The sequence below is a fragment of the Carassius gibelio genome, chromosome B6 (assembly GCF_023724105.1).
Source record: "Carassius gibelio isolate Cgi1373 ecotype wild population from Czech Republic chromosome B6, carGib1.2-hapl.c, whole genome shotgun sequence".
NCBI lineage: Eukaryota > Metazoa > Chordata > Actinopteri > Cypriniformes > Cyprinidae > Carassius > Carassius gibelio.
In genome coordinates, this window is record NC_068401.1 from 14,174,904 (window position 1) to 14,191,687 (window position 16,784).

At 35.8% G+C, this 16,784-nt stretch overlaps 1 protein-coding gene across 7 annotated transcripts in view; it reads left to right on the top strand.

Moving 5' to 3' along the window:
• Positions 1-16,784, top strand: part of LOC127959373 (ecotropic viral integration site 5 protein homolog) — a 61,728-nt gene that overhangs the window by 17,761 nt on the left and 27,183 nt on the right. For 4 of the 7 annotated variants that reach the window (XM_052558516.1, XM_052558511.1, XM_052558512.1 and 1 more), the window contains exon 2: positions 8,735-8,961. In XM_052558516.1, the coding sequence (XP_052414476.1) occupies positions 8,735-8,961 (227 nt within the window). Of the gene's footprint in view, positions 1-6,563; positions 6,808-6,919; positions 7,184-8,734; positions 8,962-14,416; positions 14,574-16,784 lie in introns of those variants that run through there. The other 3 variants (XM_052558515.1, XM_052558514.1, XM_052558517.1) reach the window with 3 other exon arrangements.

Genomic DNA, 16,784 nt, shown 5'->3' on the forward strand with positions numbered 1-16,784 from the left:
GACACGGTGAAAGTTTCCTGATTGTGACGGAAGGCCGAATTTACATGACACATTATAAATGAGCATAGTCTGCGATAGATACAGTGCCAAAAAGAAGAGAAGAGGATAAAGACGGAGGTAAAGAGATGTAGTGAAATAGCAATTTATTGCATAGGAGTAAGAAGATACTATAATTTCATGGCAGTTACTTTTACCTTAAACTTAATGTTAGCAGTTGTTCTGAGATCTGAGTCCCCAGACTGTGATTTTGTACAATCAGTTTTAAGACGCATTTTTCATTATCACTTTTTGTTTAGTTTTTTTTTTTTTTTTTTACTCTACAGTTGTGCAGTTTTGGGGGGATACAGTACAGGCCAAAAGTTTGGAAACATTACTATTTTTAATGTTTTTGAAAGAAGTTTCTTCTGCTCATCAAGCCTGCATTTATTTGATCAAAAATACAGAAAAAATGTAATATTGTGTTATATTATTACAACTTAAAATAATTTGTTTTCAATTTATTATACTTTAAATTATCATTTATTTCTGTGATGCAAAGCTGAATTTTCAGCATCATTACTCCATTCTTCAGTGTCACATGTGACATCCAGTCTATCACATGATCCTTTAGAAATCATTCTAATATGATGATTTATTATGAGTGTTGGAAACAGTTCTGCTGTAATGTGTGTGTGTGTGTGTGTGTGTGTGTGTGTGTATATATATATATATATATATATGCATGAGGCGCCAGGTAAAATGTTGCAAATTGGTCAGGGCCGGCCCTGGTCCACACTCACCATTTTCGAGAAGACTGGCTGTAAGAATTCAGATGGCTGAGGTACTATAATTATTAGAACTACTTTTCACCAAATACAAAAGCCAGCTCGACCTTCAAAGGAAGAATGGCTTAAAACTTAACGAAACATACAACAACGATAAAGCATGCACACAAACTTTTTTACTATGCACATTTTTTATTCTGAGTGTATGGAATTTTGTTTACTATTTGTACTGTCATGACAGCGATGGTGCTGTCAGTTTACCTTGTTGCATCTTCAAAAGTGCAGAATAAAATGTGACACTGAATTTGAAACGGCACATTGTAATTTCTGCATCTATTATTAAAGTATTTATTAGTAATACAGTGGAAATTAGTAGATTTGGTTAGCATGTTGATTTACGGTGTGCGCCCCTAAATTTTCTGGTTGTGCCCCTAAAATTTTCAGTTGGGGGCCACTGTGCTCCTAATGTAAAAAGTTAGTCTGGAGCCCTGCTGTTAGAAGAGGGAGACCTGGGAAATTTCATTAAACATAATGAAAATGCATGAGGCCTGACCCTCATCTCATGTGTTTTTTTTTTTTTTTTTTTCTTGTTCAGTAAGCACAGCCCAGCAACTCATGAATCATTTAGAAGACCAGAGCATAGGAAGTGATATTGTTCTGTTTCCTAGCAGTTACTCTTCTCTCAGTTTATAGAAACCCTCGTTCCACTGAGAGGCCAAGTCAGGCTTACCCAAATTATGTTTTCTTTACTTACAGTATTGACTCTCCTCTGACAGTGCTAGAATTCTCAGTCAGTCAGACATGTACCACAGCTGAGAGAATACTACAGTCTGTGATGTGGTGAGACTGTTTAGTTCCTTTTACTTTCTTATGTGTTGCATGATATATAAAAGACCGTGCTCATGGGTAGATCAGCAGGGAGGGGTCTGAAATCTGATTTTGCTTTATGAAGCCAGGCAGATTGTATTTGCATGTGTGTGCAGCTCATAATGCACAGAAAACAGCTAACAGCTGTGTGAGAGCAGTACAGCTGTTGCCATGAGTGTGACTCAGATCTCGGACAACTGGAACACAAACCAAGATTTTTAACTCAAACCTTTGCAGTCAATCACTCTTATAATGTAAGTGGATGGGAATCACAGCTAAAACATACAAAAAAAAACAACAACAAAAAAACCCATACACAAACAAAACCAAATTAAACCCTGTGGCTCGTGACAATACACTGATTTGTAGACAAAACGAAAACGATCGGTCTGTGCAAGAAACTGACATTTAAAATTACTTAGTAAAATTTTCGCTGAGTAATTGCTATTAAATTTCACAGTTAATATCAAAGAAATTTCAAGTTTATTGTATAGCGCTTTTTACTATACAAATCATTACAAAGCAACTTCACAGAAAATTACGTTTCTACAATATTTAGTAGTAGCTTATAAGTGGTGACTGCCAGTTTGTGTGCATATGACAGGTTTTTTCAGAAAAATTAATACAAGACTTAGTCAGCCAGACGATAAATATTACTAACAGCAATTATTATATGATGCAATCTCACTTGTAGCAATATTTGTTAGTTCTGTTCGTTGAGTCAGGGTTAGCATCATCTGGGGTCCTCTGAGGGGTCAGCATCATCTCTTCTCAGGTGTTCTGGATCCAGACTGGAGCTTGTGTATATCCTAGTTACATCTCGTGGCAAAACAATTAGAGACATAATTAGCGTAGCTGCTGTGCCAACATAGTAAAATTTATTAGTTTAACCCAAGCTAAAGAATAAGAATGCGCATTTGATCAGATGCAACTGCAGTCATAATTTAAGAGATGCATTATTTGAATGCTTGGCGAAAGTGATGTTTTTAATCTAGATTTAAACAGAGAGAGTGTGTCTGAACCCCGAAACATTATCAGGAAGGCTATTCCAGAGATCCAGAGTTTGGGAGCCAAATGTGAAAAATCTCTACCTCCTTTAGTGGACTTTGCTATCCTAGGATTAGGAACTACCAAAAGTCCCGTGTTTTGTGACCTTAGGGACCGTGATGGATTGTCACATGGTATAAGGCTAGTTAGGTACGCAGGAGCTAAATCATTTAGGGCCTTATAGGTAAGTAATGATAATTTGTAACTGATAAGGAACTTAATAGGTAGCCAGTGCAGAGACTGTAAAATTGGGGTAATATGATCATATTTTCTTGTTCTGGTAAGGACTCTAGCTGCTGCATTTTGGACTACCTGTAGCTTGTTTATTGAAGATGCATGACAACCACCTAGAAGTGCGTTACAATAGTCGAGTCTAGAGGTAATGAATGCATGAACTAGCTTTTCTGCATCAGAAACAGGTAACATGTTTCATAGCTTGGCAATGTTTCTAAGATTGAAGAATGCAGTTTTTGTAACATGGGAAATATGTTTTTCAAAAGACAAGTTGCTGTCTAATATAACACCCAGATTTTTGAATGTAGAGAAGGTAACAGTACATCCATCTAGTTGCAAATTGTAATCTACAAGATTCTGTGTACTGTTTTTTTGGTCCAATAATTAATCTTAAGACAGATCCTTGTGGCACTCCACATTTTACTGGTGATAAATGAGATGACTCCCCATTTAAATGAACTAAACGGTAGAGATCAGACAGGTAGGATCTAAACCATCTTAGAGCCTGCCCTTGAATACCTGCCCTTGAATATAGTTTTGTAATCGATCTATGAGTATGTCATGATCTATGGTGTCGAACGCAGTACTAAGATCAATTAAAACTAGCAATGAGATGCTGCCTTGATCTGATGCAAGAAACAGGTCATTTGTAATTTTAACAAGTACAGTTTCTGTGCTATGGTGGGTCCTGAAACCTGACTGAAATTCTTTATACAGATCTTTTTATTTTTTATTTTTATTTTTTTTGCAGGAAGGAGCTCAATTGAGCAGACACAACTTTTTCTAAAATGTTAGAAATAAATGAAAGATTTGAAATAGGCCTATAATTTGCCAGTCCACTTGGATCTAGTTTTGGTTTCTTAATAAGAGGCTTAATAACCGCCAGCTTAAATTGTGACCTATAGGGGTGACGTGACCTAAAGATAACAACGAGTTAATAATATTGAGAAGCGGTTCTTCGGCTACAGGTAACAAATCTTTCAGTAATTTAGTGGGTACAGGATCTAATAAACATGTTGTTTGTTTAGATACAGTGATACGTTTATTTAGAAATGTTAAGTAGAACATTGGATTAAATGTGAACATTTAAATAGAAAGACTAAAACAAATTAAGACTGCCATAAGGGTGAGTGTAAAAGACGCTCTGGAAAGTTTTTGAATGCTTGTGAGAAGTTTTCAGCGTGTATACATTATGAGCAAATGTATAGCCTACAGACAGCCATATCGACATTGCTCTAATACCCGATTGAACCCTCTTCTGCTTTATGTATGGATGAACAAATACAGACCAAATTACATCAACTTGTGCCTTGGCGAATATCCTACTACACAGTTGGTTAGGCCTGTCTTAATGTAAACAGTTGAGAAAGAAAATGCATATGTATCAGTATATTGGATATGTGCTTTCCGTGTTAAAGTTTAAAGTAGACTAACAGAAAACTTCTGCCAAAGAAACAATCTAACTGATGTTGACTGAACAACTTTTATAAGGATTAATCTATAGGCTATTTAATCTATACAGTGAAGACTATGTGGTGTTATTTTAAATTTGATCATTACATTTAATAATAATTCCTTACATTTATATAGCATTTTTCTGGGAGCTCAATACGCTTTACATAGCAGGGGATAATCTCCTCAACATTTCTGTACATGAACATTTAGTTTAGATCTGCTTGGAAAAACCTAAAGAATCACTGTTTATTTAATTTGAGTCTTTGTTATATTACATTTAATTTCTGCTATTGCTTGTAATTTGGTTATCTGTAGAAAATGGTTTTAGCACTATTTAAAAAAAACAAAAAGTGTTATTTTTTTGTGCTGTGAATGTCCCAATTTAGGGACAGGATTTGGAAATTTAAGATAAATGTTCATGTTATATGTTTTGGTTGCATTTGTGAGTTAATAAAAATGTAGATGGTTGTTTAAAATAGGTATGTAATATAATAATATAGATATATTGATCGAATTCGTATTGCGAATTATTTTGAAGTATCAGCAATAATCATATCACTGGGTATGGGAATCGATATTGTATTGTATCATATCGTGAAGAACCATCCGATTTATACTCCTACTTATGAATTAAAAAAAAAACACACTCAATTAAATATAATTAAATAAAAAATAAAATAAAACGCATGGTGTATATTGAAAACGATTCAACCCGGTGCTCTGGTGAGATAAGAACTCGTAGTAGGTGCTCTAGGAATGGGGAAGCAAAATAGAATGAAAAAAACACAGGTCCCAGGCACTCAAAAATAATTCAGGTGGAGAAGGTAAACGTTAAAAAGCCTTTATTGTGGTATGGCCAATATCAAAATTAAAATGCCGACATGTTTCGGCCGCAATGGTCTTCCTCAGGGCAAAGTGATAATCACAATTACTGTGCTCACACATAAAAATACTCCAAACCACTCCCATCATCAATAAGCAATTAGTGGACTGGATTAAGTTCAATATCAACATACGGGTAATCAGGTGTATGAGATCGGGAAACTAAAAAGTAAAAGACAAAAGAGGACAATGCAAAAAGAGCAAAAAATACAAATACATACATATACATACATATAATAATATTAAAGTAACACAAAACAAAGCAATGATAAATGTAGTAAATACAAATTGAATGTATACCCCAGACTGTATCATAAAAAACATTTGAACTCTATATCCTCCTTCAACCCTGGGTATTTAAGTGCATCCAAACGATGGATCCAAAATGGCTCACGTTGGCTCAGTTTGCGAATCCTATCGCCACCTCTATTTAATCTAACATGTTCTAAAACCTCAATTTTTAGTAGAGAATCATTTTTGTTATGTTTATGTAAAAAATGTGTAGCCATATGTACTCTGGATTATTGGTACGAATAGCATACTTATGTTCAGCTAATCGATCACGCAAACGTCTCTTGGTTCTCCCTACATAAAATACATTCTTACATGGGCAAGATAAACAATATATAATGAAGGTGGTGTTGCAGTTAATAAAATCTCTGATTTTGTATATTTTATTGGATTTAAAATCCACAACGTTTTTTGATGGGATAATGTTACTGCAATGAGGACAATTCATACATCGATATAAACCAATGGGTCTCTTGAGCCAATTTTCTTTTTTCTCAGGAGGAAGATAACTATGAACCAATTTATCACGAAGTGTTGGAGCTCTATGATACGACACCAAAGGAGGTTTACAAAAAAATCTGTTGAAGTAAAGGATCAGACTTGATAATGGCCCAGTTATCTAAAATAACACGTTCGATATGTCTAGCCTCCATACTATATTGTGTGACAAAAAAAGGGCCAGATTGAGTGTCTGTTTTGTGTACCTTCTTAATAAGGGTGTCGGCACGTTGTCGCCATTTTAATTTTGATATTGGCCATACCACAGTAAAGGCTTTTTAACGTTTACCTTCTCCACCTGCATTCTTTTTGAGTGCCTGGGACCTGTGTTTTTTTCATTCTGTTATTTTTTGCATGGTGTATATTATTATATATTGTAATTTTATGCATTTATGTAGTTATGTGACCAGTGTGTATTAATTGTATTTATTTCAGACACACCTGCTAATCCTTTAGACTGCTCCTTCATTTTGTAACTGAACTTTGTTCTTGTGTTCCTGTTTATGCCCCGCCTCTTTCTGTGTCACTCTTCTGACTGTAACGCTATCTAAGAAAGGGTGTTTCCAACTTGCTGACTTTGAGTCATTTCTAGGCATTTTGCTGGGGAATACTATAAAATGTTGGTGGTTTGTGAAACCACACAAGCAATGCATAGCTGTGTGGTCATAGTTTGTCAGAAATGGCGATTGCAAGAGGAAACGTGATCTATCTTGAAGAGGATTCAGAGAAGTGCCGCATGCAAATGAGAAACCTGCTTTGTTGTGCAGAGGTAGACTTCCCCTGGGTTTATCATTACAGCTCACTTATGCTGTGAAGCTCGGTGTGGTGAACTCGGACGTCACAGACGTTTTGCAGGAAAATGATTTTTTTTCTCTCTGTAGGGTGAATTCCAAGGCATGAACTAGCATTACTACAGCTGTAAAAGGGAAAGCAGAAGCTTATAGCGCTGCTGTCTACTTTACAGCTGCCTCAGTGTCTTCTACACGAGCACTTTGACCCCATGTGACACCTACACAACAGTGTGACTTTTGGAATTTGCAAAGCTGCAGATGGTGTTTGAAGACGGAAGACTCTTGTGATTTACCTTCTGTGGGTTTGTTTATGGAATTAGCGAGGACCTCAGCTAAGGTGACATCTTTCTTCAGGTAAGAGTAAAGGACACCAAAGAAATCCTAGATGGAGGAGAGTTCTTGGCTTTCTAATGTTACAGTGTTCTGACCTGTCGTTCCCAGGTGTCTTAAGGTTTTTTAGTACTGTCAATAGTCATACGTTTCTGCCTTTTTGATATTTTCATTTCATTTTGATTCTGTTTGTGTGAGTCAGTTTTAGTACTATTGTCATTCTGGCGGAAAGAACACAATGAACTCAAACATTCCCTTAGTCCAAACCTTCTCGAGGTCGTATTTGAAAATATAGAATGACAAATGGCATCAGTTTCCAATCTATGGTGTACACGCCTAACTAATGACCTAGTAAATCATTTTGCTTGTGTAGCTGTAAGGAAATGTTTTATAAAACACTTTACACAGTTTAAAGAGCGTATAGAATGGCTTCACAAATACAGTTTTCTTTCTTCATTCTTCAATATATCCTCTTTTATTGTTCTGTGGAAGAAAGAAATGTTTTCATTTTGGGTTAAACTTAATAGTTTTAAAAACAATACTTTTCTGGGTATCACGGAAAATGAAAAGTATAAAAAGGAAAGTGAAAAATTGCACAGTACAATCCAAACCAAGTATGAAAACCAGTGTGTTTGTATGCGGGTATTAAACTTTGCCATATTCAAATATTGGACTGTACAAAGCTGTTACTGACCTGTATTTTTCCATACATGAGAATGTCTGTGTGAGATATTTAGACTCTCAATCTTTCAGGCCATCTCAGAATCCTTGCAAACATAGTTGAAACGGTTCTTTTTTTGTTTCTTAAAGCATCTTATTGAAGAAACGGCCTCAGTTGGTTTCACAGTTTATTGCATTGTTCAATTTCATTGTTCAGTATCTACAAGTTGTGACCCTGGATCACAAAACATGGTCTTTTGTCTTAAGTCTCTGAGGTGTATTTGTAGCAATAGCCAAAAATACATTGTATGGTCAAAATTATAGATTTTTCTTTTATGCCAAAAATCATAGGGAAATTAAGTAAAGTACAATTTCCTACTGTAAACATATTACAACTTAATTATTGATTAGTAATATGCATTGCTAAGAATTTTTCTGTATTTAGGTTTTCTCAATATTTAGAATTTGTTTTTTGTTTGTTTATTTTTTTTACCCAGGTTTTAGGTCAGGCCAAATATTGTCCTAGCCCACCAAACCACACATCAATGGAAAGCTTATTTGTTCAGCTTTCTAAAAATGTACCCTTATGACGGGTTTTGTGGTCCAGGGTCGCAATTTATAATACCATTTATGTAGCTTAGGTTTACATAAGAATGTGCTTTCATTATTGCATTAGGTGTTAGAAAATACATTTACAGAAAATACATCTAGAAGAACATGATGAATATTTCAATTGTTGGTACATTTTTAGAGGCTGAACCCTGAAACTACCATGTTGTTCAACAAATCATATATTGTTTACAAATAGAAAGCACTTTTTATAACAAGAAATGTATAATATCCTATCTTTAGTTTACTAAAATAAAGACTTTTACATTTTTACAATTAAACACATTTCTTTCATTTTTCCCAAAGGTGGCGACAGACAAGGTAGCAGGCAAGCTGAGTTCGACTCTTTCATGGGTGAAGAACTCAGTGTCGCACACGGTGAGTCAGATGGCTAGTCAGGTGGCAACCCCCTCGTCGCTGCACACCACTGTGGCTTCATCCACGGCCTCGCTGTCCTCGCCCTCCTCAGCCTCCCCGGCCCAGCTCAGCCCGGATGATGTGGAGCTGTTGGCTAAACTAGAGGAGCAGAACAGGTACGAGTCCTTCACCCAATGTCATCTGGAGGATTTGTTTCAATTCATTTTTAGTGTTTGCCACAGCACAACACTTGAACAATGATCCCATTCCAAGTATTTTGGAAGCACGATTTGGACATCTATGTTGCAGATGAGTGGCGTATGCAAATAAATATCTTTTTTTTTTTTGTTCAATTATTACTCATGTCCTTACTTTTACTGCTTAAAGGATGGATCTTTGATTTGATTTAAGGTCATTTTAGATGAACGGAACAACTTACATTATTGAATTATGGGTTTAAGCATTCTTTAATGCTTAAAAGCAGGAAGTTATAAACGTCTACAGACTTTTTTTTTTTTTTTAAGGAAATGCTTCTGATTTTTTGTGCACTTGTTTGGGTTTGGCTTTCAGACTTGCAGACTTTCGTTTTAAAGTTTATCCATCCTTGTGATAAGGAGCTCTAGTCTTGTCCAGCTTCACTTCTGGTGTGGTCCAAATTTAGCCTGCTCTCTTGTACAAACAGTGATATGTCAAGAGCACTGACGTGATGTTAACACAGTGAATGAGCCTTTGCTGTGGTGGCTATTTTTCACTTTTCCAAATATAGAACCTGCAGGAGATGTGGGTCTATGGAACTGTCTGTCTGCCAGTTTCCTGTAATCCACAACCTTCTCTCTTGTTGACATGATAGCAAGTGTTAGAGTTGTTCGCATATAGTTGAAGGAAATGTTATGAACATGGTAGGTGAATTTGCTCAAATTTTTTTATGTGGGTGACACTGGTTCGAATCCTGCTACTGATGTGTCGTGATTCTATTCCTCCTTTCACACTACTGTTCAAAAGTGTGGGGTTGGTAAATTCTGTTTTAAAATTTTTGAAAGAAGGCTCTTGCTATCCAAAATTCGATTTCCAAAATTTCGCACTTTAAAAAATAAATATGACCTTGTGTTGTATCAATCATGGTTACAAACTGCCTCTGAAACTTTTTTGTCCATCATAAAAAATCGGACCAGGTTCGATTTTCTACATTTTTGCCTCCGTATTTTGATAGGAAAGGATGATGAATATGAAAAAATGCATATGTGTGCATGGACCTTAAGCCTGTATTTACATATAGTAAAACAGTTAAATATTATTATAATTTAAAGTTACTTTACTATTTTAAGATTATTTAAAATGTAATTTATTTGAATTTTCTGAAGTGATTGCTCCTTTCCTCAATGTCACATGATCCTTCGATAATCATTCTAATGCCAATCTGGTGCTCAGTACACAACACAGATTATTTTTATTACCATTTTTTAACTTCTGAAAGGGTTAGTTCACCGGAGAATGAAAATTCATCCATCTTCTACTCACTCTTCGAAGCATCCTAGGTGTATGTGACTTTCTTCTTTCAGAATAATCCAATCAAAATTATATAAAAAATTGTCCTTGCTCTTCCAAGCCTTTCAATGGGGTAAGCGGGTGTTTGTTGTCAACTGTTCAGAAGACGTGAAATAAAGTGCACATACCATGTCCCTCACACTGCTCCGGGGGAGTGTGAATAAAGCGAATCCATGTGTTTTTGTAAGATAAATATCCAGATTTCAGATGTAGCCCGGGGTCATCACATGTGTTTGCTGCAAGACCCCGGCTGCTTCTGTCGAATCCAACGGCCGTTTCTAACTCTAGCCGATCACAAATGCAGACATGGTTTTATGTTTACGCGGCACGATATGCAATGTGTAAAAAGACAGTATAAGTACAGTATCTGGAAAATGTTTTTTGAACCTTGAACCGCATAATCTCATTTCATTACACCAAATACACAAAACAATGTTCTTTTTAGCAGCATCATATGACCACTTTAAACTTTTTCATCTTTATTTGTTTAGTAGATACACTGTGGATGTGATTATAGCACTTTGTCACCTTTAGTGTTTCTTCTCAGAATTTTTTTAATAGAATTAAGTTAACAATTATTTGAAATAACACTTTTGACCAACTTAATGTGTCCTTGCTGAATTCAAGTATTCATTTGACTACAAACGTTTTAGAAAAAAAGTAAAAAAAAAAAAAATGCTAATACTGCAGCAGTTATAGTATACATGAGCCAATATGTTAGCACATTTATTGCAAACATATAATGAAAATCATTCATGATTCGTTACATTTTTCACAATTGTTCTGCATTAGAAATTGTTTATTGTTGTACATTTGGGCTTTTCCCATCTCATTCTTTTCAGGTTTACTATGTAACCCAGTTTGATCTGATCTGTGACCTTTGCTAAATAGGAGAGAGTTAGTGGTGCTTAGGTCAGCTGACCTCTGGTACCAGAGATGAACAATGCCCTATCACCTGCTGTCTCCCACAGTACTCATGCCATTAGTGTAATGCTGCCTGGCACGTCAAAGAGTGTGTCTCCTCTCGAGTCAACCCAAACCTCAGCATTGTCTTAATGTTGACATGATAGCAAAGCAGAGTAAATCATTTGACAGTCAAGGGCATTTAAACCTTGCTTGATTAGGAAGACCTTTTTAATTAAGCTAAATTTAGTTAAACTACCAAATTAGAAACCAGGAAGGAGATGTAATAAAATAATAAAATAAGGCCTTTTCCTTCCTGGATTCACATAAAAAGAATTGGTGACAGCAACACCAGCCTTCCCTGACTGTTTTAAAGTGATAATAGGCATGTTGACCTTTTTGTGAGCATTAATTTGAATTAGTGTTTGCAGATCAAAGTCACACCCCTTTCCTCATTAATTATTGAATAGGTTGGAGACCCAATGCTTGCTTTCATCTTGCTGTTTCTGGTATCACAGGCTAGTTTCAGTATTAGAACAGAATCGGAGTGATCCGCTTGGGCGAGTGTAACACCCACACAGAGTTCTCTCTGCAGCATGGAAAGTAGGGCAGCAGCTCAGCTCAGAGGATCTGTGGAGTGTTTGGAGCTCTGATTCTTCACATGTGGCCATATGGGCTTGTCTTGCCACTTCAGAAATGGGGTCTCAAGTACCACTGATGAATCTGTAAATTGGGGTGTGCCAATACAATCAGAAATTAATAATATATTGATTTGTTAATTAATGATTCCTATGGTTCAGTATAAGATGCTGTTCTCAATCTTGCTGACACACCGAAACACTTTTTTTTTTCCCCGTATATGGCAGATTTTCAAAGACAGTTCAGTTAAGTTTTGGATTGCAGCATGTATCAATGTGTGTGAGGTTGCTGATACCCCTTACACTAGCATTAAAAAGTTTATGATTTGGTAAAAAAAATACAGTAAAATCAGTAATTTATGTAGTATTACAATGTAAATTTGTATTTTCTGTTTTAAAAGTTTTAAAATGTAATTTTTTCCTCCAGCTGGATGAACACCCGGTCTAAGACTAAGCTGGATGTAAAATGCACTTAAAGTCATGTTTAGAATTTATACCTGTTGCACCATCTCTGCATAGTGCTACGTCTGAGACTAAATCTTACGCCTAGTCAGAGGTAGGTGTAAAGTCAAAAGTCATGATTTGCTCGGACATTATTCGTTTTCAGGATTCACGTCTGTTAGTTTATTCTTACTGCAGACGTGAATTGTAATGCTTACGGACTTGTCTTTTCGGCAAGGATAAGCAATATTAATTCGCGAAGCACGATGTAGCCTACCACTCTATTGATAGTAAGTGAATAAAAAATATATTTCTGTAAAAATAATAAATATTTTTAAATAAATAATTATGCAGTAAGATTTGATAAATTAACTGGGATTATTAAAAGAAACTGAACCATTTGACATCTTGGACAGTGTAAATGCTTTGAAATATGTAATTTCTTTAATTCCATTAATTATTTGTAGCCGTGCCTGCCATCCAATAATTGCGATATGTTTTGTGCTTTTGTTACTTTTAATCCGAAATAAATAGTCAGCTTTCAAATTTTGCTTTCAAATATTTTCACAAAATACAAACAAAAACAAACTAACTATAAACGTGTTTTCAGCCACAGAAAGATGCCAGTAAAACACAAAATGTCACATAAAGTCACATTTAAGACATTCATTGTACATAAACTTGATAGTCAGCTATAAAAAATAACTCTAGAGAGAAGCATTGCATTACATTTATTATATTTTACTTCACTTTAATTAAATCTGTCATGGGAATGTGAAAGACTTTAGATTAAAAAAAAGCGGACTGGTTAGGAAGTGTTTACTCAATGAAATCATGGCGCGGTGGCTTCACTTGTTATGATGTCTTAATTCAAAGTCAGCAATTCAGTTCTATATTAGTAGTTGTAGTCATTGTGGTGTGAACATTGGCTCAGATAGATCTATAACTGCGGGAGAATGTGACGCATAGACGCGTCGTGTCCACGCCGGACGTAGTTGCGCTTGATCGTGGTGCAACAGGTGTAAATATTTATCGTAAAGTTGGACGTTGCAAAGCCCAGCGTAGGACTTACATCCAGCTTTTTTTCGTCTAGCTGGTGCAACCGGCCCCTGATGGGTAAAGTTGAATTTTTCACAGCCATTAATCTAGTCTTTAGTCTCCAATGATCCTCCAGAAACCCTTCTATTATGCATTTTAAGTGCTTAAATTTAATTTTCTTTAATTATTATTAATTAGTGCTGTCAAATGATTAATGGTATCCAGAATAAAAGTTTTGTTTGTATAATATATGTGTGATCTGTGTATATTTATTATGTATATATAAATACAAAAGCATTACAATATAGATTTTGGAAATATTTACTCGTATTTTCATGTCTATATTTATATTCATATAGTTTATATTATAAATAAATATTTTATATATAGACATAACCTATTTTTCTGAAATGTATATATGCATGTGTGTGTATTTATACATATATAATAAATATACACAGCCATGTACATATTATGTAAACAAAACTTTTATTTTGGATGCGATTTAATCACTATTAATTATTTGACAGCACATTATTAATGTTAAATACAGTTGTTCACTTTAATATGTTTGTTCACCCGTTATATATATTTTTTTTCAGCGTTCTTGGAATAGTAAAGTTCCAAAGAATAGTATTTATTTAAAAAAAAAAAAAATAATAATAATGTAGCTAAACTGTTTTGGTGGTGTATGTGCTCAATACACTCCATACCATGGTTCAAAATACATCAAGAAACAAATAAGAGTTACAAGGGACTTTGGTCAGTAAAATAAAACAAAAATAAAAACAAGGAACCAAATCACAATGTGGTGTGATTGTAACCGGTTACATTTCACAGAGAAACTGTGATCCTGTGAATGACATAGAAGTGAATTTGCAAGACTATGAATAACTCTGTTGTTTTAATGCAAAATACAGCTTCATTGTTGGGAAGAAATACAATCCAGTAATTCACCCCCAACATATTTTGAACTCCACTGGGATTTTGCTTTGCTGCTTCACAGGTTGAGGGCCTTTGCACTTTAGATAAGCATTGTTTGTGTGTGTGTGTGTGTGTTTATTCGGGCTCAGAGAGAGAGAGAGAGAAAGAGTTGGGTGAGACTGAGACCGCAAGAGAGTGTGAGAGAGAATCAGGTTGGTTCGGTTCTCACAGACACACATTTGGGATTACTTGAAGAAATCCAGGGAAAGACATGTGGATTACAGAATGAGCTTCCTGTGGTGAGCAGCTTCACAGTAATACCTTTGATCAGTTCTCAATCGCTCAACGCAGCAGATGCAGCAGAACTGTGATTCTCAGCCCATTACGCTTTTTTATTAATGCTGTTACCGCCACGATTTCTTTTTTCCTGTTTGTGGCTGCTTTTTTAATTCATTCGTCGAACAAGTACTTGGCTTTCAATTTGCTTTTAGAAAATTAAATGAGTTTTGGAGGAATGAGCAGTGTTTGTTTCTTGTACAAGAATCCACTTTGCACTTTAACCAGCAGTGAATCATTAACACAGAAACAATGCTTGCAATGCAAACTGTCTTAATGCTTACTAAATTTATCAAACGGGCTAAGCCTGCTTTATTTAATTGTTTTATTTGTATTTAATATAGTTTATGAACTTATGCACAATGGCTTGTGAGTGGATGTAATTACAAAATGTTTGTGGGATTTCCAAACTCTCTGTCCTTTGAGTAAATACCATCAAGATAAAGGTTGGCATCTGAGCTGCAGTGTGTGTGGTTGTAGGATCAGGATTAAGTACTGCTAGAATAGATTATACAGAATAAAGATTTTGATAAATTTCCACTTAGAAGCAAAGATTTTACTATTTCTGGTTTGTGCACCCTAACCAGGCCTTCTCATTTGTGCCCACGTACCAAAGAGCCAAGCTCTGCCTTGCTCCGAAGAAAGTTACTCATTGTACATTTCATAGTTCACCCAAAAAGGAAAATTCAAAGATCAATTACTCAGATCATTCATTCATGTTGTTCCAAACCTGTTCTTGCTTCTGCGGAACAAAAAAAATTGTCAAAGTTCAAACGAAAACTGTTGGTTACCAACATGCATACACGTTTGGAACAGCATTAAAGTGAGTAACCAGTTGCTTCATTATATTAGTGGTGACTAAGAGCCACAACCGACTGAATTACATTCTCATGTATCCCATTGCAATCCGTGACTGGAATTTAAAGTAACCTTAAAGTTGTTTAGAATGCAGTTTATAGTGTGCTTCTAACAAAAATTGGATTGAAAAGATACAATTTTGAGGATTTAAGTCCAGTAGTCTGAGAAAAACAGAGACCGAAAGTGTTTCTTTTTCCTTTTCTGCCCACCTACCACCAGTAACTCATTCAGCATCACAACCCCTCAGCTGTGAACTCCATGACTCTCTCTCGCTGCCTTTCACCCCGATCAACCGTGGCCCCCCTCGCATAACCCAAAAGCGGCTGTAACTGGATCCAGCCTCAGAGCCTTGGTCATGACGTCACCTAGCGCTGCCTTTAGAGATCCGGGGCCCCTCTCTTTTTCAGAGATCAGGTTTCCATGGCTTTGTGTCTGTGCTGTCAGGACTTAAATGTTGAGGTTACTCACGAGCATCGTCTGCTTGTTTTCCAGCTGATCCAGGGCCAGGTTCACAATGATAGCGCCTCCACACTGTCGCTCACAGTCAGAAAGGGAAAGGTTTTTTTTTTTTTTGCTCTATGTAATAAGCATTTTACAGCTTTGTTTTGAAGCATGGCAGGAAGTTTTAGTCCGTTTCTTCATGCTTTATTTTTCTGTTTTACAACCACTGCATTTTTTGGGGAGTCTTAAATTGGCTTCTCCATTTATAGCTGTCTGCGACATTGCCAAGATAGCACACTCATTTGGCAAATCCCGTTTCATAACAATATTCAGTTATTAATTCTAAATACTTGACTTTAAAGTCTAAAATAATTCTAATGCTGTGCTCTTATTTGTGTGTTGCTTAGAACTGTATTAATGTCTGAAACAGACATGCCACCCAGTGTTTTTTTTTCCCATTAGGTAAACCGTGACCAGTTTAGATATGTGGCTAGCAGCTACTGCTGCCCGAAATACAACTTAATGTCAACATGAACATGTCAGTGTCATAAGTTTCCAGCAGTGACCTCACTACTGTTTCTCCCTAGAATGCATGGTAGTCTCTGCCACAAAAACCTGTTTGCCATTCAGTTCACTGATTATCAGCTTGGATGGCTTCTCTGAAACTGGATGAAAAGCTGACATGAACAAAGTTGCGACTGCTATTGTGTTACTTAATGCGATGGCTTCTCTTATCGCTGCTCCATCTGTACACCAAATCTTCCTTTAAGGAAATACAACTTCTGCCTTTAAACTGTATCACTTTTCATTTCAGAGTGGGTGGTATTAATACAATTTTAATGCCACGTTAAAATTGTATGTCTTGGTAATCTTTT